General features: G+C 38.6%; 1 protein-coding gene across 1 annotated transcript in view; it reads left to right on the top strand.

Moving 5' to 3' along the window:
- LOC109480574 (bone morphogenetic protein 1-like) overlaps nucleotides 1-17,824 on the top strand; it is a 119,290-nt gene that overhangs the window by 54,523 nt on the left and 46,943 nt on the right. The window contains exons 2-4 of the mRNA XM_019782808.1: nucleotides 6,379-6,633; nucleotides 7,417-7,534; nucleotides 10,061-10,189. Of these exons, the coding sequence (XP_019638367.1) occupies nucleotides 6,379-6,633; nucleotides 7,417-7,534; nucleotides 10,061-10,189 (502 nt within the window). The remainder of the gene's footprint in view (nucleotides 1-6,378; nucleotides 6,634-7,416; nucleotides 7,535-10,060; nucleotides 10,190-17,824) is intronic.

The raw sequence follows: 17,824 nt of genomic DNA, 5'->3' as shown, positions 1-17,824 counted from the left end.
GCCGCTTGGAATTTATCATAAAGCGTAATCGAGAGGGCTCCTGAATTCAGGGTAATACGTAGCCAGCTCTCAAAATTAATCATAGAGCGTTGTTGGGACCCCCCCATGCAGGTCCCCATGTACCTCACTTGCTTATGTTTCGATGTCTGTTAGACATTTTCCTCAGAGCTTCTGACTGGAGTTCTACTTTGGATAAGGAAGTCAACTCCAGTGATGAACCGGGACAAATTTGAGTTCAAAATTATACAAAACAGTACCAAGATTATATAGTTACAAATGTAGGGCCATTTTTTGAAAGTCAAGATGAGTAACTTAGTAGTACTAAATTCAAAAGTTATGTCTTTTGAACCTTTAGATATTCATGGCATAGTTTTTAAATGGTACATATGACATCTTGAGATAATCTATTCTTAACATTATAATGATGTATTACTTCTTAATGTCTTTTAAATTGCATGTTGTTTCACAGATTAGGAGCTAAACCAGGTTAAGTCAACACTAGCCCCAGTCCTAGAATAACCCAACTGTTTTCTATTAGGGATGAACCAGTAACGATTCATGTGGGGGGGGGGATGAAAAATTAGGTCATCCAAAGTTTATAAAAGGCTTTAAAAAGCTTTCTGCGATGTTTGTGGCAGTTTTATCATGTTTTTTGCAAACTTCTTAGACAAATTTTTTATACCTGAAATACTGTAATTCACTTTATGTTCACGGTAGCAAAACTTAAGGGTCTGAGAAAAATGGACATGTTCACGGAACTATATATTCACGGTGGCGACAGGTGCAGGAAAAAGAAAGTCCAGGAAACATTTGTTAACTGTAATGATAAGTTCATGATACAGAAGTGACAGTGAAAACAGTGAACATAACAGTACAGTGAAAAAATCAGGAATTACAGTAGTCATTTCCAAAGTCCATCATATTATACATGTACGTCATTATAGTAACTGTACTATGAACTTATCCTTCAAAGTCCCAGTGAAACTAAATAGAATAAATTTGTTTCATGCAGCTTTTTAGGAAAATGATTTAAAAAATTCTATTTGGTCCTGAAATAATCAAAAGTTTTGTAAGGTGTCCTTAAAATAATTACTACATCAATTTCTTTCTCTGATTGGCGAAGTGTCATAGATAAAGGAACACTGCATCAATTCTTGTCCTTCAAATTCTCTCCGTGGAATTTTGAATATATTGGTTCCTTTGCTGAGCTTTAGGCAAGCCTGAAAAGGATCAAATTGTCAGTTTCAACTTTTTGCCTCATTTTTCAGCCTTCCAGATCCCAAACACAGGGCTAGAAATTCATTTTTGAGAATAGTTGCACTGGTGCACCCAACCTAAAAAAATTGGGTGCACAAAAATTTTTTTTGGGTGTACCATATAAGATAAAATAAGAACAGCAAAAACTAATAATGTTTTATTTCTTAAGAAAGTGTTATAACAATGATTTCATTATTTTTCTAACACTCAGATGTTAAGAATATGCTGTATAGTTATACTACAATACATTTAACATCATACGTTAACCTACGAAAATATTTGGGTGCACCTACATAAAATAATTGGGTGCACATGCACCCAGTATTTCCAGCCCTGCAAACAACATAGTGGGAAGTTTTTTTTCTTTTCCTCTTGTTATAAAATGGATTGCGTTTTTCCAGTCAATTAGGACAGATAGGGATATGTTGTAGGGTCTAAAGGGGTATATTAAAGTGTGATGTTATCAATTACTGTCAGTGCTAAATTCCAGGGGGACTTCAGAAATGACAAATATGGAATGCCTGGTGTTCCTGGCATGCCTACGCAAAACTAGGTCAGCCAGCTCAAGCTAGCAGAATTCAAGGTTACCCAGGCAAGTTGTTGATAGTTGTGGAAGCAAATATTTGATATACAAAAGTAAGATTTGGTGATGTTGACCTTGGTCATTGTTTTGAAGATGCAGATGTGTATATGTTCTGCTACCATGCTCTATATACATGTACATGTAGGATTTTAAGTCACTAGAGATTTTTCTTGTACTGAGACAAACCTTGAATCTCTCTCTCTCTCTTGCTCACTGAGACTCTCACTCTGTCTCTCTTTGCATGCCCGTAGCCAGGATTTTGAATGGGGGGGTTCTTCCCACTGCTTGAGGGGACCTCGAGCGCCGTAGGTGCGAGGTTCTTAGGGGGGTCCGGGGGCATGCTCCCACGGAAAATTTTGAAAAATGAACCTTCTAAAATGGCATTTCGTGCATTTTTGAGAGGATTTCCAAGAAAAAATCAGAGACAAATTTTTATTCAATGACAAAGGGAGCAGTTTTTCTACATAAAATGTGGACCAAAAAGTGGACCTTTACATAAAATGTGGACCAAAAAGTGGACCTTTACATAAAAAGTGGACCAAAAAGTGGACCTTTGAGCCTTGTGGGGGAGTTCTTCCGAACCCCCCGAACCCCCCCTGGCTACGGGCATGCTTTGACTGTCTCTCTCTTTTTCCCTCAGTCTCTCTGTCTCCCTCTCTCGCTGAGACTCTGTTTCTCTTTGTCCCTGTCTCTCTCTCTCTCTCTTGCTCTCTACCCTCTCACTGTCTCTCTCTCTGTCTCTCTCTGTCTCTCTGTCTGTGTGTGTGTCTCTCTCTCTGTCTCTTTCTTTCTCTCTCTGTCTCTCTATACTTGTACAGTCAAACCTATGTGTATACAATACAGGTCACTTTAGCTTGTACAGTCAAACCTATGCAAGAGACCACTCTTACATAAGGACTGCCTTTTCAATATAGTCAATGTGGCCACTTTTTTGTGGTGCCTTACATGGTTATGCCATTGAAACCAGCATAAGAATCCTATAAAAAACATGTAGCCCTGCAGTTCCAGAGCAAGCCACTAGGGGCCCAAACTCACGTTGCTTCTTTCCCAGCACAAGTCAATGCTGGGAATACCTACAATCCAAATTTTGTCACCCTAGCATGTCTACTCACTCACTCACTATCCTGGTCTAGATCATATGATATCAAAACCAGAAGTTCAGCTGCAGTACCATAACAAGCCGCCAGGGGGTCCAAAATCTAATCATTTTCAGGTCTCATCACGACCTACCCACCTACCAAGTATCAAGACAATCCATCAAGGCCTTCTCAAGTTATCGTGTTTACAGACACACACACACACACACATACATACACACACACACACACACACATACACAAACGCCTCTGAAAACATAACCTTCTTGGCGAAGGTAATAATTATGTATATCAGGGTCATGGTAACTAAGACAGAATGCCCATGGCCAGTTGGCTTAGCTGGTACATTCTAGTCAAGGGTATCGTCTTGCCTGAAACACCAGGAGGTAAGGGTCTGGGCATTACTCATCCTCTCTGCATGCATGTATACCTCCACTGACCCCAATATCCAGGTAAGGACCAGAGGATTAAGCTTTAATCCCTTCACACCAGAGACATGCTTCTACTCTAATCCTCCTCTGATGCTCCCGAGGTGGTTTGAGCCCCTGATGTGCTGTAGAGGTGTCTCCTTCTTAGCTAGACGGATGACTTAATGATGGTTCCACTGAAGGACAGTATCAAATAGTTACTGTAATAGCAACAGCCTAAATACTAGCTCTCAAGGGGATATATCATCAAGGGTCTACTAGTGTTTTGTGGTCAGAATTTTGCTCCAGATGGACATTTCAATCATTTTGCCCCCCTTGTTGGAAAAAAAATTGAAACTTTGACAATTAAAAAAGAAATACGTTTTCATTTCTTTAGACCATCAACAGCAGTACTGTAAGAATATATCAGCAAGCTTAAAAAGATGAAGCATTTGAAATCGACCCCTCCTGTAAAAGGAAAGATCGTTTCAGAGGGATAAGAAGTTAAACATTTATGAAAGGTGCATGATTTCTTTATTCCTAAGTGCGTAATATCATCATTGTTGCTTATGATGGAAAGAAATTATGGTGGCTGCTAAATGTTGAAATCGAAATTAGGTCAAGCCATTCCAGAACATGTCAAAACAAATAGACTGGGAAAAACAAGTTGTTACTGCAACATTATACATACATTTGTACTAAGCGTATTACTGTATGTAATATGTAAGCCAATTAAGTTCCCTAGACAAGGTGCCATGAGGTAGGAAAGAGTTAATGGTCCGTGTCAGCTATCCTAACTAGATATAGGTATCGCTTATGGCTAAAGCATCAGAGTACCTTTTTGCATTGAACAATTTTTGACTAGTAATTAATATTTCTTACCATAATCTTCCAAAGATTAAAATTTTGAAGTTAAAGTTTTATGATTTTCAATGAATGATGGTTTCCCATGCAGTGGTACTGAAAGTTTACAACTTGAATGATAAATTCAATAAACCTCACCTTAAAGCTAAATATAGATCATTTATATTGAAAATATGACAAATAGCAGCCAATAATTGACAAATGTTACCAATGTTATTAAATGTCCTAGCATCATTGGATTCCCTCCTTGAGGACCGCATAAAACTAGCATCTTATTCCATCAGCAGTCCATTCAATCCATATCACTCTGAGACTCTGCCTCTTGACAAAAAAGTTATTGACCCTTTAACCCATGGGAAATAAGATTAATACTCCCTTTATATCCCATTACCACTTTGTCTACTGCGATATAAATTTTCCAATATGCGGAAGGGATCCCTGGTATTACATTACCTGAATAGTATATAAATCACAAATTGAGCAAGGGGCATAGCGTTAATTTTATGGTATTGACTTTGGGTGCTGATGTTGCGAGATTCGCGGGAAGGCGCGGGAATGAGCATGGATCGGTTTTGACATCTGTTGGCGAGGTTAACGGGCAGCGAACCGTCAAGGTGATGGCTTTGTTCTCTCGGGATGGAGCGAAGAGAGGGAAAATCGATGATGGGTCATGGAAAATCGCGACAAGCCCAGAGATAGTCATGCTTAGTTGGTCACGTTCTGTTGTGTATAGCTTGTCAAAGTTAGAATTATTATGGCTTCACCACACTATGTGGTGAAACATATTGTGTTCTCTGGTGTTTCTTCTTCTTTTTTCTTCTTCTTCTTCTTCTCCTCCTCCTTCTTCTCCAGGATATTTCTTTAAATGGATTCAACTCAAGTTTTCAGCCAAATGGCCTGAAACTTCGCATGGAGGTAGAGTGGGCAAATACCCCCAGACTTTTTTTCTTCATTTTTTTGGATACAGACTTTTAAATTATTTTATTTGTTTTTTTTTGCTATTTTCTGACAAAATCTGTACATTTGGGGTCATTGGAGACCTATCTGAAATTTGGTGCTTAATGTATCTACCAACAACAATTCATTATAATTTTTGCCATACTGCCATGCTGCATTTGCTCCAAAGCAAATGTTGCCCTTTCTAGTTTCTTGTATAATATCAATTATAACCTCTTGGAGGCTTTATACAGTTAGACCAATGTGGCTAGAGATGCAATGTATACAGCCGTATCAGTGTAATGTTACCTCAGATTCAGTGACCTGATTTCTTTGCAGACTTGACCAACCATGATTATGGATTATGAAATTCAGATCATGCAAGATCAATTCACTGCTAATGGATGATATACATCATCATTATTATTAATAATAGTTGCTGTCCAGATACCAGATTCTGAGTTGAACTTTGAAATTTTAAGGCATTGAAAAAAGTGATCTCAAACCAGGTTAGCTGACAGAAGAGCGCAGGCAAGCTCTTTCGATTTCTCCTAGTTCTTAAAGGATTCAAGTAAAAGCTATTTGATTTCCTATAATTACATTTTGTAGTAGCAGGGTGGGAAAAATTCTCTGACTAAACATGTCTCTTCCTTAATTCGCAGCTATAGGCACTCCTAAATTTAGCATAAAGCATTTTCGAAACCCCCATGCAGGTCCTCAAGAGCTTAAGAGCAAATCTTCACCTGGTATAGCTTTTGGTGTACCAAAAAGTTTCACCTTGTAGTTGTAAGGCCACAGCAAGTAATTTTTATGGATGACATCAGCGCGCACATTAATTTTTGCCTGATTTTGGAAAAAAAAAAAAAAATTTTGTTGCCTTCTGACTGTGGTCAACATGCTGAAAATGGGCAAAGATGTCTGTAGCCATGCGGGAAGGTGGATGGCAGAGAGGAGACAATAAAAGGCTCTGATTTAATGTTTTGTTTCTTACTTTGATGCAATGACGTGATGCTGGCTGTGTACATGTATATTACAGTATGTGATGTTCCCACTGAATCAAAACCATTTGTACCATGATTGAGTCAAAATTTTATAATGTAGGAACCTTGTTTTTTCGGCCTGCCTTGTTTTTATTTTGCCCGCTCGCATTAGATTTGGAATCTGCAGAGGATGTCATCCATAAAATTTACTTGCTCTGGCCTAAGTAAGAATTTGTTTCCTCTTGTTTTTACAGACAATGTTGTGATTGAAGGAGACATAGCCATCAGTCCTGAAGAGTTCGTTCACTCCAGTAGTGACCACACCCCTCTCTGGAACGAGGAAAGCGACCGAGACACTTTTGACGGGAAAACTTTCTACAACGATACGTTGGATGCTGCGAAGAAGAAGAAATCTGGAAAGAGGCGCCCCACGCGAGCCGTTAGCAGTCTTCCCGAGCGGCTTTGGCCAAATGCGACAGTGCCATATACCATCAGTGAGAAGTTTGATTGTAAGTACATTTGCAGTAATGTTAAAACATTAATAATGTAAATAATTATCCTTCCACAAATCTGGTAAATCTTAATAAAATAAATTGAAATAAAATGAAATGAAATAAAATAAAATGAAATGAAATAAAATAAACTTATTTGAATGAAAGGCTCATTTGTGTTGGTAGAATCCATAGTTGTAGAGTTCACGCTTTGTTCTAACACAACAATTTTTAGATTTTGTATCCTTTTCCTTTGTGATTCAGAACAAACTGCTTTACTTTTAATTTGCAAAAGACATTTTCTTCCACTTTAAATTTGAATTCATCTTACAATTCTTAATATAATTAAAGTTCAATGTATTAAATTAATGGCTCTGAATATGATGACATGGCAGTGTGAAAAAGACAAAAAGCACAATTGTTTCAATAACATGTTTAATGACAAAATTAATGTAGTTCAAAATTATCATGACATGATACTTTCAAATTGATTCAAGTCTAATACATGTAGGTCAGCATTCAATTGTTGAGTTCTTAATCTAGTGGAGCTATATATTCCTAATATAGCCTGGGTACCATCCGATTTGTAACGGCTACCCCGACTTTTTTTCGTGGTAGCTGTTACAAAACGGATGGCACCCAGGCTAATATATTCCATGAGTGAAGCATGGTCACAGATTGTTTTTTTGCCAAAAGCAGTCAAATTTTGAAAAATGGTCCGTGAGTTACTTCAATGTCATTCACAAAGTCATGTTTGACATATAAAATTGTTGAACTTGATTGTCGTCATCTCTTCCCCAGCGAACTTGATCCGTCTGATCCGCCAAGCCATGGACCACTGGGAACAACACACCTGTATCAGATTTACTGAACACAGTGGAGAAAAGGACTATATCCACTTTGCCACCGGAAAGTGTGGGTACGTACTGTTTGTATGTTTAAGTCTAGTCTGTCTGAGACAACCGCCCACAGTTGAATGAGTGGGTGACAAACCTGTTTCCTGCCGTGATAACTGTGTACATGAAGGTTGTTATCCTCACAAGAGGGTCTGCATGGGGGGTGGGGGTGTGCTGACGCTAAATTTTGAGAGCCGGCTACGTGTTACGCTGAATTCAAGAAACCTCCCCATTAGGTTTTCGATAAATTCCGGATAGCTCTACAACGCATTACATAGAATTAAAACTGTCAAATTACGTTCTACACAAAATGTGCCAATTACGCTCTACGGTCCGTCTATGCTTTATGTAGAATTGAAATGGCTCTACGGAAAAGGACATGTGGGCCCCCTCACAACTTTGACCCAATTTACACGCGGGCAAAAACCTAATGGTACGAAAACTGCATAATCCATGTGATTGATGTCAATCTACTAATATCAAATTTTAGCCCCATTTCACTCGTCTGTTTTCTTCCTTCCTAAGAGTCTGGTACCAGTTAGAACAAAACCAATCTGCATTTGAATATCCGTGTAGGAGCTTTCTGATTGGTTCCAAAGTCGAACAGTTTTTGGTAACTACATGATAACATAGAACAGGTATTGGGCGGTTCAATCCCTTTTAAACTGCCTTTAGATTAGAAAAATACTTGATACCTGAAATGATTAATGACTAGTCTGTGGGGGAGGAATGAGGAAACCAGCCTGGAGCTGAAGTAGGATGGCTTCCAGGCTATGTGTTTGTGTTTTTATGACCAGGTTGTGATGAGACACCAGACACAGTGGATTAAGTGGGTCTACTGTCTTGACGTTAATGGGTTGGTCGTTGCCGATGTTGGAACTCGTGGAAATAAATCATTGCCACATCTGATGAAAGACATCTTGACCTGTCTCTTAAAGTTGCATTATGTAACGTTAGGATGATACAAAAAGTCAATTTTCTGGTCTTTTCTTTAACAAGTAAGTTAATCAACCCTACTCCATTGCAAATATGTGCCATTCAGGAATTCAAAGTGGAGGTGCCAAAATATGATGCCGATTGAGAGTGTGTTCAAAAGCTAGAAACACAGCTGTCAGCCATGCTTGTTTACATTCTGCTAGTTTGTGGTGGCACCACAAACTGAGTGTGTCTTGTGCGACTGTTTTAGCACCAACCATAAATATCAGCAGTGTCAGATAATTGCACAAACATGTTGAAAAGTTGATGTAAATTACAATCATACAAGGTTTTTTTCAATCAAATTTCGGTGCAAAAATGTTACTTAATGCCCCTTTAAGTTTGTTGTCAGCTGTTTTCTAAATAATTTCAATACTCCATCCATATTTGAAGGAAAAACAAAGGAACAGACTTTATGACTAAAATTGATTAAGAACTACATTTTACTGGAAGTAAGCCTATTTGCTTGCCTGTACAAAATTACCAAAATTGTATGGCTCTGCCAAATTAAAGTGTTTTATAGTACAGTAACTGCATGTTCTTGTTGCAATCTTGGTTGATGTGTTTTCCACGTCAGATGCGTCCTTGTATCTTGATTGCTTCCAATCCCTTGTAAATGAAACATTTTTATTACTCGTAGCCATGGTTTGTTTTTGGGATTGGAAACATTATTACTTGGCATCCAGATGCAATAACATGGAGGCTTTAGTCAAAAGTGTTCTATCGTAAAATGTTCATAGGAAATTCAAACTCTACTACACAGTGACAGAGATAATTTCTGGACGTTTCAAGTGACTGGACATTGTTTTTTCTTGGTTTGATGTAAATTGTGCCATGTGCCACTCTCCCCACATGCATTTACCACAGAACTGAAGATGCTTACAGCACTTGACATTAAAACATCTTGACTTGGAAACAATATTTATGTCTCAGTCATGTTGTGAGGCGACCCTCTTCAAGGAGACCACCTGTCCAAGGTGACCACTTTTCTTTGGTCCCCTGGGTGGTCGGCTTGAGCAGGTTTGACTGTATTGCTTACCTGGATGTCTAACCTTCATCAAATGAATGTATTCGAATGAACGCACACATCTGTGTTGGTAGAATCAATAGTTGTAAAGTTAGCTTAGTTCCAACACAAAAAGGAACCAACCATAAATTTTCGGCTGAACCCGTCAACCTTTATCAGATGTGTGATGCAATCGCTGATTACTTTCCGGAAGTTGGAAGCGTGATGGCGTCAGGAGTGCATCAAAAGTGGCGGGAAGACCGAATCTACCACCATCACGGTTCAGAGCCTCAGGGTTGATGGGCCCTAATGTAAATCTCCTCCTTCACACCCCTCACAAAGTAGTACCTTCTCAGTGTCCAATATTCGTACCTTATCCAGTGTAACTGTGTGGCCCAGGGACTATATATGTATGTGTTGTGAAACTTTGAAGTAGTGGAACTGGGGCACCTGTGCTCCAAAAATCAGTGTTTTCAGTTTTCAGTGACCGTTCCGTTTCACCTATCAGTATGTTTCAGGGCACGGTCATCAAATGAATGTACAAAATGTATTGTAAAATGTGTTCCAGATGCTGCTCATTTGTCGGCCGTCGTGGAAACGGTCGTCAGAAGGTCTCCATCTCCCCCCACTGTGCGCTGTTCGGCGTGATTGTCCACGAACTTGGTCATGTGATTGGCTTCTGGCATGAGCACAGCAGGTAACGCACTCTCATGAAAGTTCATCTGTGTTGGTAGTTACATGTTTAAAGTTAAAACTTTTGGTCCAATACAAAAGTTCTCTCACCTAGAGCTTTTGACTAGTCACTTTCCATGGTGAAAACCATGAACTATGATGCACTGTCATTCATATAATCTTAGTAAATATACATTTCATTATATATTTTGCTCCCCTTTTCAAGTACATGTTGTTGAGTTTCCATATTTGCATGTACATTGTACATTCTATGAATCTGATATTCATATACATGTACATGTAACGTTACATGTAATGGCAAAGGCTATGTTGGAAACCAACAACTGTGTTGGAAGTTGTGATTCTAATGATATATTACAGAAAACTCATTGCACATGTTTCATTGTATCCTGCCAAGTAGGTAACACTTAGTAGTAACCGAACACACTACAATTATCCACCCCTACACAATACAATATTGACGAATAACACACAACTACACGTACATTATTGAAGAATAACACACCGAAATCCACTCTTGTCACTCTTTTGACATGTGTTAGATTCGGGCCAAAGTATATGCAATATACAATCTAGTTCCACATGCCAAAAAGACAGAATAAGGCCAGTACCCTCCAATATACACCAGTTGTTGGAACAAGACCAAAACGTGAACCACTTAGGCTGGATTGGAGGAAAGTCAGGGTCAGATGGGGCGGCATACACAGTAGTGTGACCGTGTGTTAACCCTAAATCTTGTTAACACAGTGTTCCATTATGGTAGCCATGTGTACATGTGTATACAATTGGAGTGACTCTGGCCTGCAAGCTCTAAGTGGCTTCAGCAAACTTCCGTGCCAATGGATTTGTCACGGTGTACAGAAAGTGCGAAATGGAACGAAATGGAACGAAATGGAATGAAATGGAATTTGAAACAGTTCCGTTCCTTGCTATCTATTTCATTTCATTGTGTTTACATGTAAGGGCTGGTGATAAAATTCTTCCCCGTGGGCATACCGCTAGGACAGACAGAGACCACAAAGAAACATGTCCGCACACTTTGACTGATCAAATCAAAACTCAATTTATTGTTAACGTACCTTATAATGTTGTGGTCACTTTATTCTTAACGTACCCCGATCAATCTTATAACGTTGCAGTTCTAAGAATACCATCAATCTTAACGTTGCCGTTTGCACGTTGAGCGGACACTGACGTCGCCGTTCCAACGTACGAACGGCTTAATGGCTTTCCTCCATACCTATTTTGTTTCATTTCGTTCCATTTCGTGCCATTTCGCACTTTCTGGGATCCCATTTGTCACATGTGTAGCGGGAGGGTTTTCTTGGAACCAAGAAGACTTTGAACCTGATTTAGAGTGATGTACTAGGAGGGGAAATGGTTTGCACTTTAGAAGGGAAGGTTTGAAAGCTGTTGGCGTGAAAGCACAGTGATGGCCACTTTGGGCAATAGCCTCTGAAAGACATATCACAGAACACAGTGCATTTTGTAGCAGTATAAAAGGACTGTACAAATATCTTTTACATGTACCACACTGGTACAAAGCTAAAAGGATACTGTTATTTTCATGGCAGATTTTGAATGCATGTTTTTAACTTTTGCCAGGGCAGTACTCGCCAAGCAGAGGTTGTGGGGGAATGATCGTTAGCTTTTTATTTATGGCCATGTTTTTTTTGTCGCTACCCCCACTGTCGGTGGCCGGCAGCCTTCTCTGGCTAATGGATACTGTCTTGCCACTTTAAGGGATCTGCTTGGAGATTGAGTATCTGTAGAATGCTTTACAAGCAATTTTTGAAAGGTTTTATTGCAAGCAAAAGGTGATATGTCTTCTAAAGAAACGCTTAGTATATTCGCTATTTCCAAGAAGGTACATTACATTGTGTAACTGTAACATGTTTTACTAGCATGTGTGATGTGTGTAACAGTGTTGTGGTCAAGGCAGCAAAACTCAAGAAGCTACGGGTGGATTGTCAGTTAGAAATTGAGGAAATGATAAGATTTTGGGCCCCCTGGTGGCTTTCCTTGGTGCTGAAGCAGTAATTTTATGCATCGATCTTTATTTTGCAATTGTTTTGTGACACTATTAATAACTTGCAGAAAATGTACCGTTGTAGGATAGTCTGTTAGAAATTTAGGACATGATAAGATTTTGGGCCCCCTGGTGGCTTTCCTTGGTGCTGAAGCAGCACTTTTATGCATCGATCTCTATTTTGCAATTGTTTTGTGACACTATTAATAACTTGAAGAAAATGTACCATTGTAGGATTGTTTGTTAGAAATTTAGGACATGATAAGATTTTGGGCCCCCTGGTGGCTTTCCTTGGTGCTGAAGCAGCAATTTTATGCATCGATCTTTATTTTGCAATCGTTTTGTGACACTATTAATAACTTGCAGAAAATGTACCATTGTAGGATAGTCTGTTAGAAATTTAGGATATGATAAGATTTTGGGCCCCCCTGGTGGCTTTCCTTGGTGCTGAAGCAGCAATTTTATGCATCATCTTTATTTTGCAATCGTTTTGTGACACTATTAATAACCTGATGAAAATCTAACAGGTTTTGGGTTTTCATCTGTCAAGGGGGGGCAAAATGGCTGAAATTTCATCTAAGGACACACCAATTTAGATTGTTGTTTCTCAGATTTTTTCATAAAAAATATGAAGTGACTGGGCAAAGAAAAAAGAAAAAAAAAGCCAAGGAACCCCATGATAGCCGGAAAAGTTACAATATGAGCCATGAAGTCAACATACCAGACTGGTTTATGATTAAAACAATAGATTTTGAACTTTTAGGCCACACCAATTTAATTTCTTGGTTAACGGATTCGCCTCTTCATTTTTTTCTGATTTGCAAATAAAAATAAAAATTCAGAATCAACTGCAAAATGCTCACATATTTTGCCCTGAACAGTTGAAAAGTCTTTTTCATCCTACTTGTTACAGTTATTCCATCTTTCAATGCAATGGTATCATTAAAAGTTCAAAATTCATTGTTTAAATTTTGAACCAGCCTGGTGTGTTGACTTCATGGCTCCTATCGTACCATTTTGGACCATAATAGGATGCCTAGGCCTGTTTTTATTAATTTTTTTTTTCGTCCCGCCTGCTCCATTATTTTTCTGGAAAAATCCGTTAACCAAGAAATTAAATTGGTGTGGCCTTAATGAAACAAAATTTATTGTTACATTGAAAAACTAGGAAGAAAAGGACTTCCTTCAACAGTTGGGGCCCAAATATGTCTTTCATTGAGCATTTTGCAGTTAATTTAGAATGAAAATTTTTTTTTTTGCAAATCAGAAAAAAATGGACAGGGCGAATCCAAGAAACAACAAATTAAATTGACCTAAGGAAGGAAGGATGAATGCTGAAGTGATTGGTGATCTAATAGCTGTTTTATAGCCTCCTACCTAGTGATGCATACCGGTTCACTGGACTTGGATCCGGACTTGTAAGAATGTTTAGGTTCAAGTCCAAAAAAACGTAAAACTCAAGAACCGAGTCCGGACTTATTACCATAAAAGATCATTTCACATACCCCTTTTCTTTCCAAACCACCTAAAACCTTCCGTAGATTGCAAAATCTTTGCTGCAAAATGAAGAAAACATTGCCATTGGGCATCGTCAAGTACCGGCCTCCATGTTATGTGGCCAAAGTTTCACCCAGACAACATATTGCAAGGTTGCCAACATGCAATTTGTATATGCCATGGGTTTAGGTCCGGAACTGAACCTAAACCTCTGGACCTGAATCCGGACCTGAACCTAGAATTGGGTTTAGGTAATACTATGCATCACTACTCCTACCCCTACAGGGAGAATGCACTGCCCTTCAAAGTCAAAACAGGCTATCCTTGAACTATTTCCTCTCACTTTAAATCAAAAGCAGGCTGCAGCTGACCTTTTATATCCTGTGTAACCGTTCCAATAACTGTTACCTGTCACGACTTTGGTCACATCCCAAATTTATTGGTGTAATATCAAGGCTGTATAGCAGAAGTTATAGCTATGTAGCATAGGTTTGACAGTAGGGATCCCGGACAAAGTGAAGGTTAGGAACTTTCTGTTTGGTCTACCGTGATTGAAGGGTTGTCACCATTTACAGATTTTTGTAGTATAGAGTAACCTTTTACCTGCTAGATCAGGGTGCCTGAGTATACAGTACAATTTTACGAATACAGTGCAATTTTACAGAATACAGTGCAATTTTACAGAATACAGTGTCCAATTTTACTAGTGTACGGTGCAATATTATGGAATACAGTACAATGGTATAAGTCTACAGTGCAATTTTACGGCATACAGTGCAATCGTATTACTAGTAGTATATAGTGCAATTTGACTAGTATACAGTGCAATTTTACTAAGTAAAATTGCACTGTATACTAAATACGATTGCACTGTATTTCATAAAATTGCACTGTATACTAATACAAAGGTATAAGTTTAGTGTATTCCCCAAAATTGCACTGTATTCCGTAAAATTGCACTGTATACTCTGGTACCCCTGTACATACATGTAAGTCCAAGGGGTGGTTTTGGACAATATAAGAGCTCAAACCTCTGTATATTTTTGCTATGGTTTGCCTAGTCTTTCATTTGACAGTGCCATGGTATATTGTCTATGCTTGAAGAAGTCTTTTTTGCAAGTTTAGAAATCTCCCAGAGCCTTTTTAGGTCTTCTACAGAGGTTGTTAATCTAAGTTGTGTCTTGGACATGGTATTGAATGAGCACCTTTTTACCTCAGTCTGCAACCTAATACAGGTTCTATACACTAACATCTGGGTGTAGTGCGTGAAAGTCCAAGTAAATGTAAGGTGTCTTTCTGAAGGACACAGCATCAAGCCAGGAATGTCAGGAATCGAACCAGTGACCTCTTGATCCCATGTCCACTAGCCTAAACAAATTATGCTATTTCTGCAAGTTTACCACTTACAGTTATTGCTTTTATTGCCACATTGGGAGCCATCAGTAAGCAAAAGACATGCAAGTGATTTTTTTACAGTGATGGGTCTCTTAGAAAAGCAATATTTTCAAACTGGTAGCGACATTTTGGTATCTTGAGGACCTGAAAGATTCAGTTTATGATTTCTGAAATTTAAAGAATGTTAGATTGGTGAACTTTCAAATTGTTGTTTTGAAATCATTGCAGGACATTATGGTTGAAAAACCCACATTTAGTTGTTAGGGCTTGAAATACTGGGTACATGTGCACCCAAATTTGGAGCTGTGCACCCAATTTTTTTCTGTGGGTGCACCAGTGCACCCAAATATTTTTTCTAGGTTTACATATGTCAAGATGTTAAATGTAGAGTAGTACTTACTGTGTAGTATTCAGCATACATGTATTCCTAACATCTAAGTGTCAGAAAAATAGTAAAATCATTCTTGAATGTAGTACTTTTCTTTAGAAACGAAACATGATTAGTTTTTGCTGACATTCTACTTATTTTGTCTTACATGTATATGGTGCACCCACAGAAAATTTTGTGCAGCCAATTTTTTAGGTTGGGTGCACCGGTGCACTCTTGTTCCCAAAAATGAATGTCGACCCCTGCTTGTGTACCACTTTACTTGCATGCAAGTGTTGCAATTTGATTGGTTAGATTTTCAGTAAATTATGAATCTACTGTACATGTCACTCAGAGGTAAATTGTTTGTGGCTTTAAAAGAATTAAATGGCTCTTTGGGATGTTTTTTTAGTGAAGGTTACAAAAAGTTATAAGTTTGGTTGGTACAAATACACTTGAAATATCAGACGAGTGTGGCCACATTTTCAACTATATATTGAAAACAGCAATTTTCCGTTTCGAAATAAAGACACAAACAACTCAATATATCTAATAAACTTTTACTGGATCGTAAAAAAGCCATATCATTGCCCAAAGATAACCCACTCTTTTGTACTTATCGTAACAATCATACTGAACCATCAACGTAAAGTCCTATCAGAGAGACCACCTTGTAGGGGGCCATCCAATAAATATTTAGTACAGTATCCAATAAATATTTAGTACAGTACCTGTGTGTCTGTGCAGCTACAATGTAGAAAGAAAGGAAAGAAAGGTCTCCCGTGCATATGCAGAGCGTAGGGTGGTGCCCTACGCTCAATTTCTGTCCATTTCTGTAGCCCTTGGGCGACACACAGTTGTGCAGGGCACTACAGCAGGGGGCTAGTCCGCTGGTAGTGCTGTGTGTTTGACCTTCCCACACTCTTTCTCATATGTGCTGAGTTCTAAGCAGAGAAGTTCTAAGCAGAGAAAGAAGTGTGTACCATTTTTAAAGTCTTGGCATGACCCGGCTGGGGTTTGAACTCACGACCTCCCGGTTACAAAGCGAGCACTCTACCAATTGAGCTATTGCACCGATCAGCTACAGTGTATACTGTTGGTAATTTAAGTTATTACACCCATTGGTGTTGTTATGTAGCTGCTGATTCTATACTCTCTTAATTGCCCGAGGTTTGATAAATGCAGCAATAGACCACAAAGATTTTTTTTTTTAAATTATGTCCCAAATACAATGATGGAGAGACTGAAAGGCCATATTGATTTGATTATATGGATGACATCCGCGTGGGCATGAATTTTTGTCCATTTCAAAAATAAAAAGTTTTCGACCATACCTTAATTGTACAAAATGAGCAAATATATTGTATGTTGCAAAAAAGTATTGGAAAATGATACTAAATTATAGAATGCCGAAATCAATTCAGGAAAAGACGAAATGAAAATGAAGAGTCTATTATTTGCCATACCATACTCTGTGTGTTTAGTCATTTGTTCAACCTTTTGATGACCACGTAGATTTCATAATGAAAGAAACATTTATTTGTCAACTCAAACTTTTTTTAATTTGCTCGCGTCAGTTTTGGGGTTCCCAGAGGATGTCATCCCTATAATCAAATCAATATGGCCTGATAAAAAAAAATGATATTAAAAAGAAATCAATCTCCATTGAAGCTTTCTGTCTTCTCGAAACCCCAGTCTGCAAAATTCTCACACTTCTGAGGCAAATTTCAACTGAAAACCAAGAAAATTCAACAGGTTCTCGTACTGTGGCTGATTTCAAAGTTTGTAGCACTCTAGAAATCTGTTTATATTTCACACCTTTAACACATTTGTTGCAATGAAACAAGTTTTAACTGCAATTGCCAAAACAAGAAATTGGACTTACCCAAATTTTCCACTGTACAACAGTACTCCAATCTTTGTCAAGGAATGAGCAGCAGAGACGGGGGGCGCCACAGACTTTCTGCAACCTACATGTATGATCGACTGCTCACAGAGTCACGTGTGTTATCTGCGTGACGTCACGGAAGCGGTGGATTGTTCATTCCTTGACAAAGACTGGAGTTGTACAGTCGAAAATTTGTGTGAGTCCAATCTCTGGTACTTGTGTTGGCAATTGCAGTTCAAACTTGTTTAATAATGACTTCTAACAAGACAGACAAACTTTCAAGATAACACTTGTTGCAGGTATGGACTGAAAAAAAGAATATTCAGAAGGCGCCAAAGTGCTTAACTGGTGGGAACCCAGGCAGGCTAAAGGACTCGGGGTTGGATTATAGAGGAAACACTTTGTCGCTTTGTGGGATTGGATGAAAGGCACGAAGTTCCTAGGGGGGTCCGGGGGGGGGGGG

The sequence above is a fragment of the Branchiostoma belcheri genome, unplaced genomic scaffold (genome assembly GCF_001625305.1).
Source record: "Branchiostoma belcheri isolate BF01 breed outbred unplaced genomic scaffold, Haploidv18h27 scaffold108, whole genome shotgun sequence".
NCBI lineage: Eukaryota > Metazoa > Chordata > Leptocardii > Amphioxiformes > Branchiostomatidae > Branchiostoma > Branchiostoma belcheri.
This window is presented reverse-complemented; position numbering and strand designations above follow the sequence as displayed.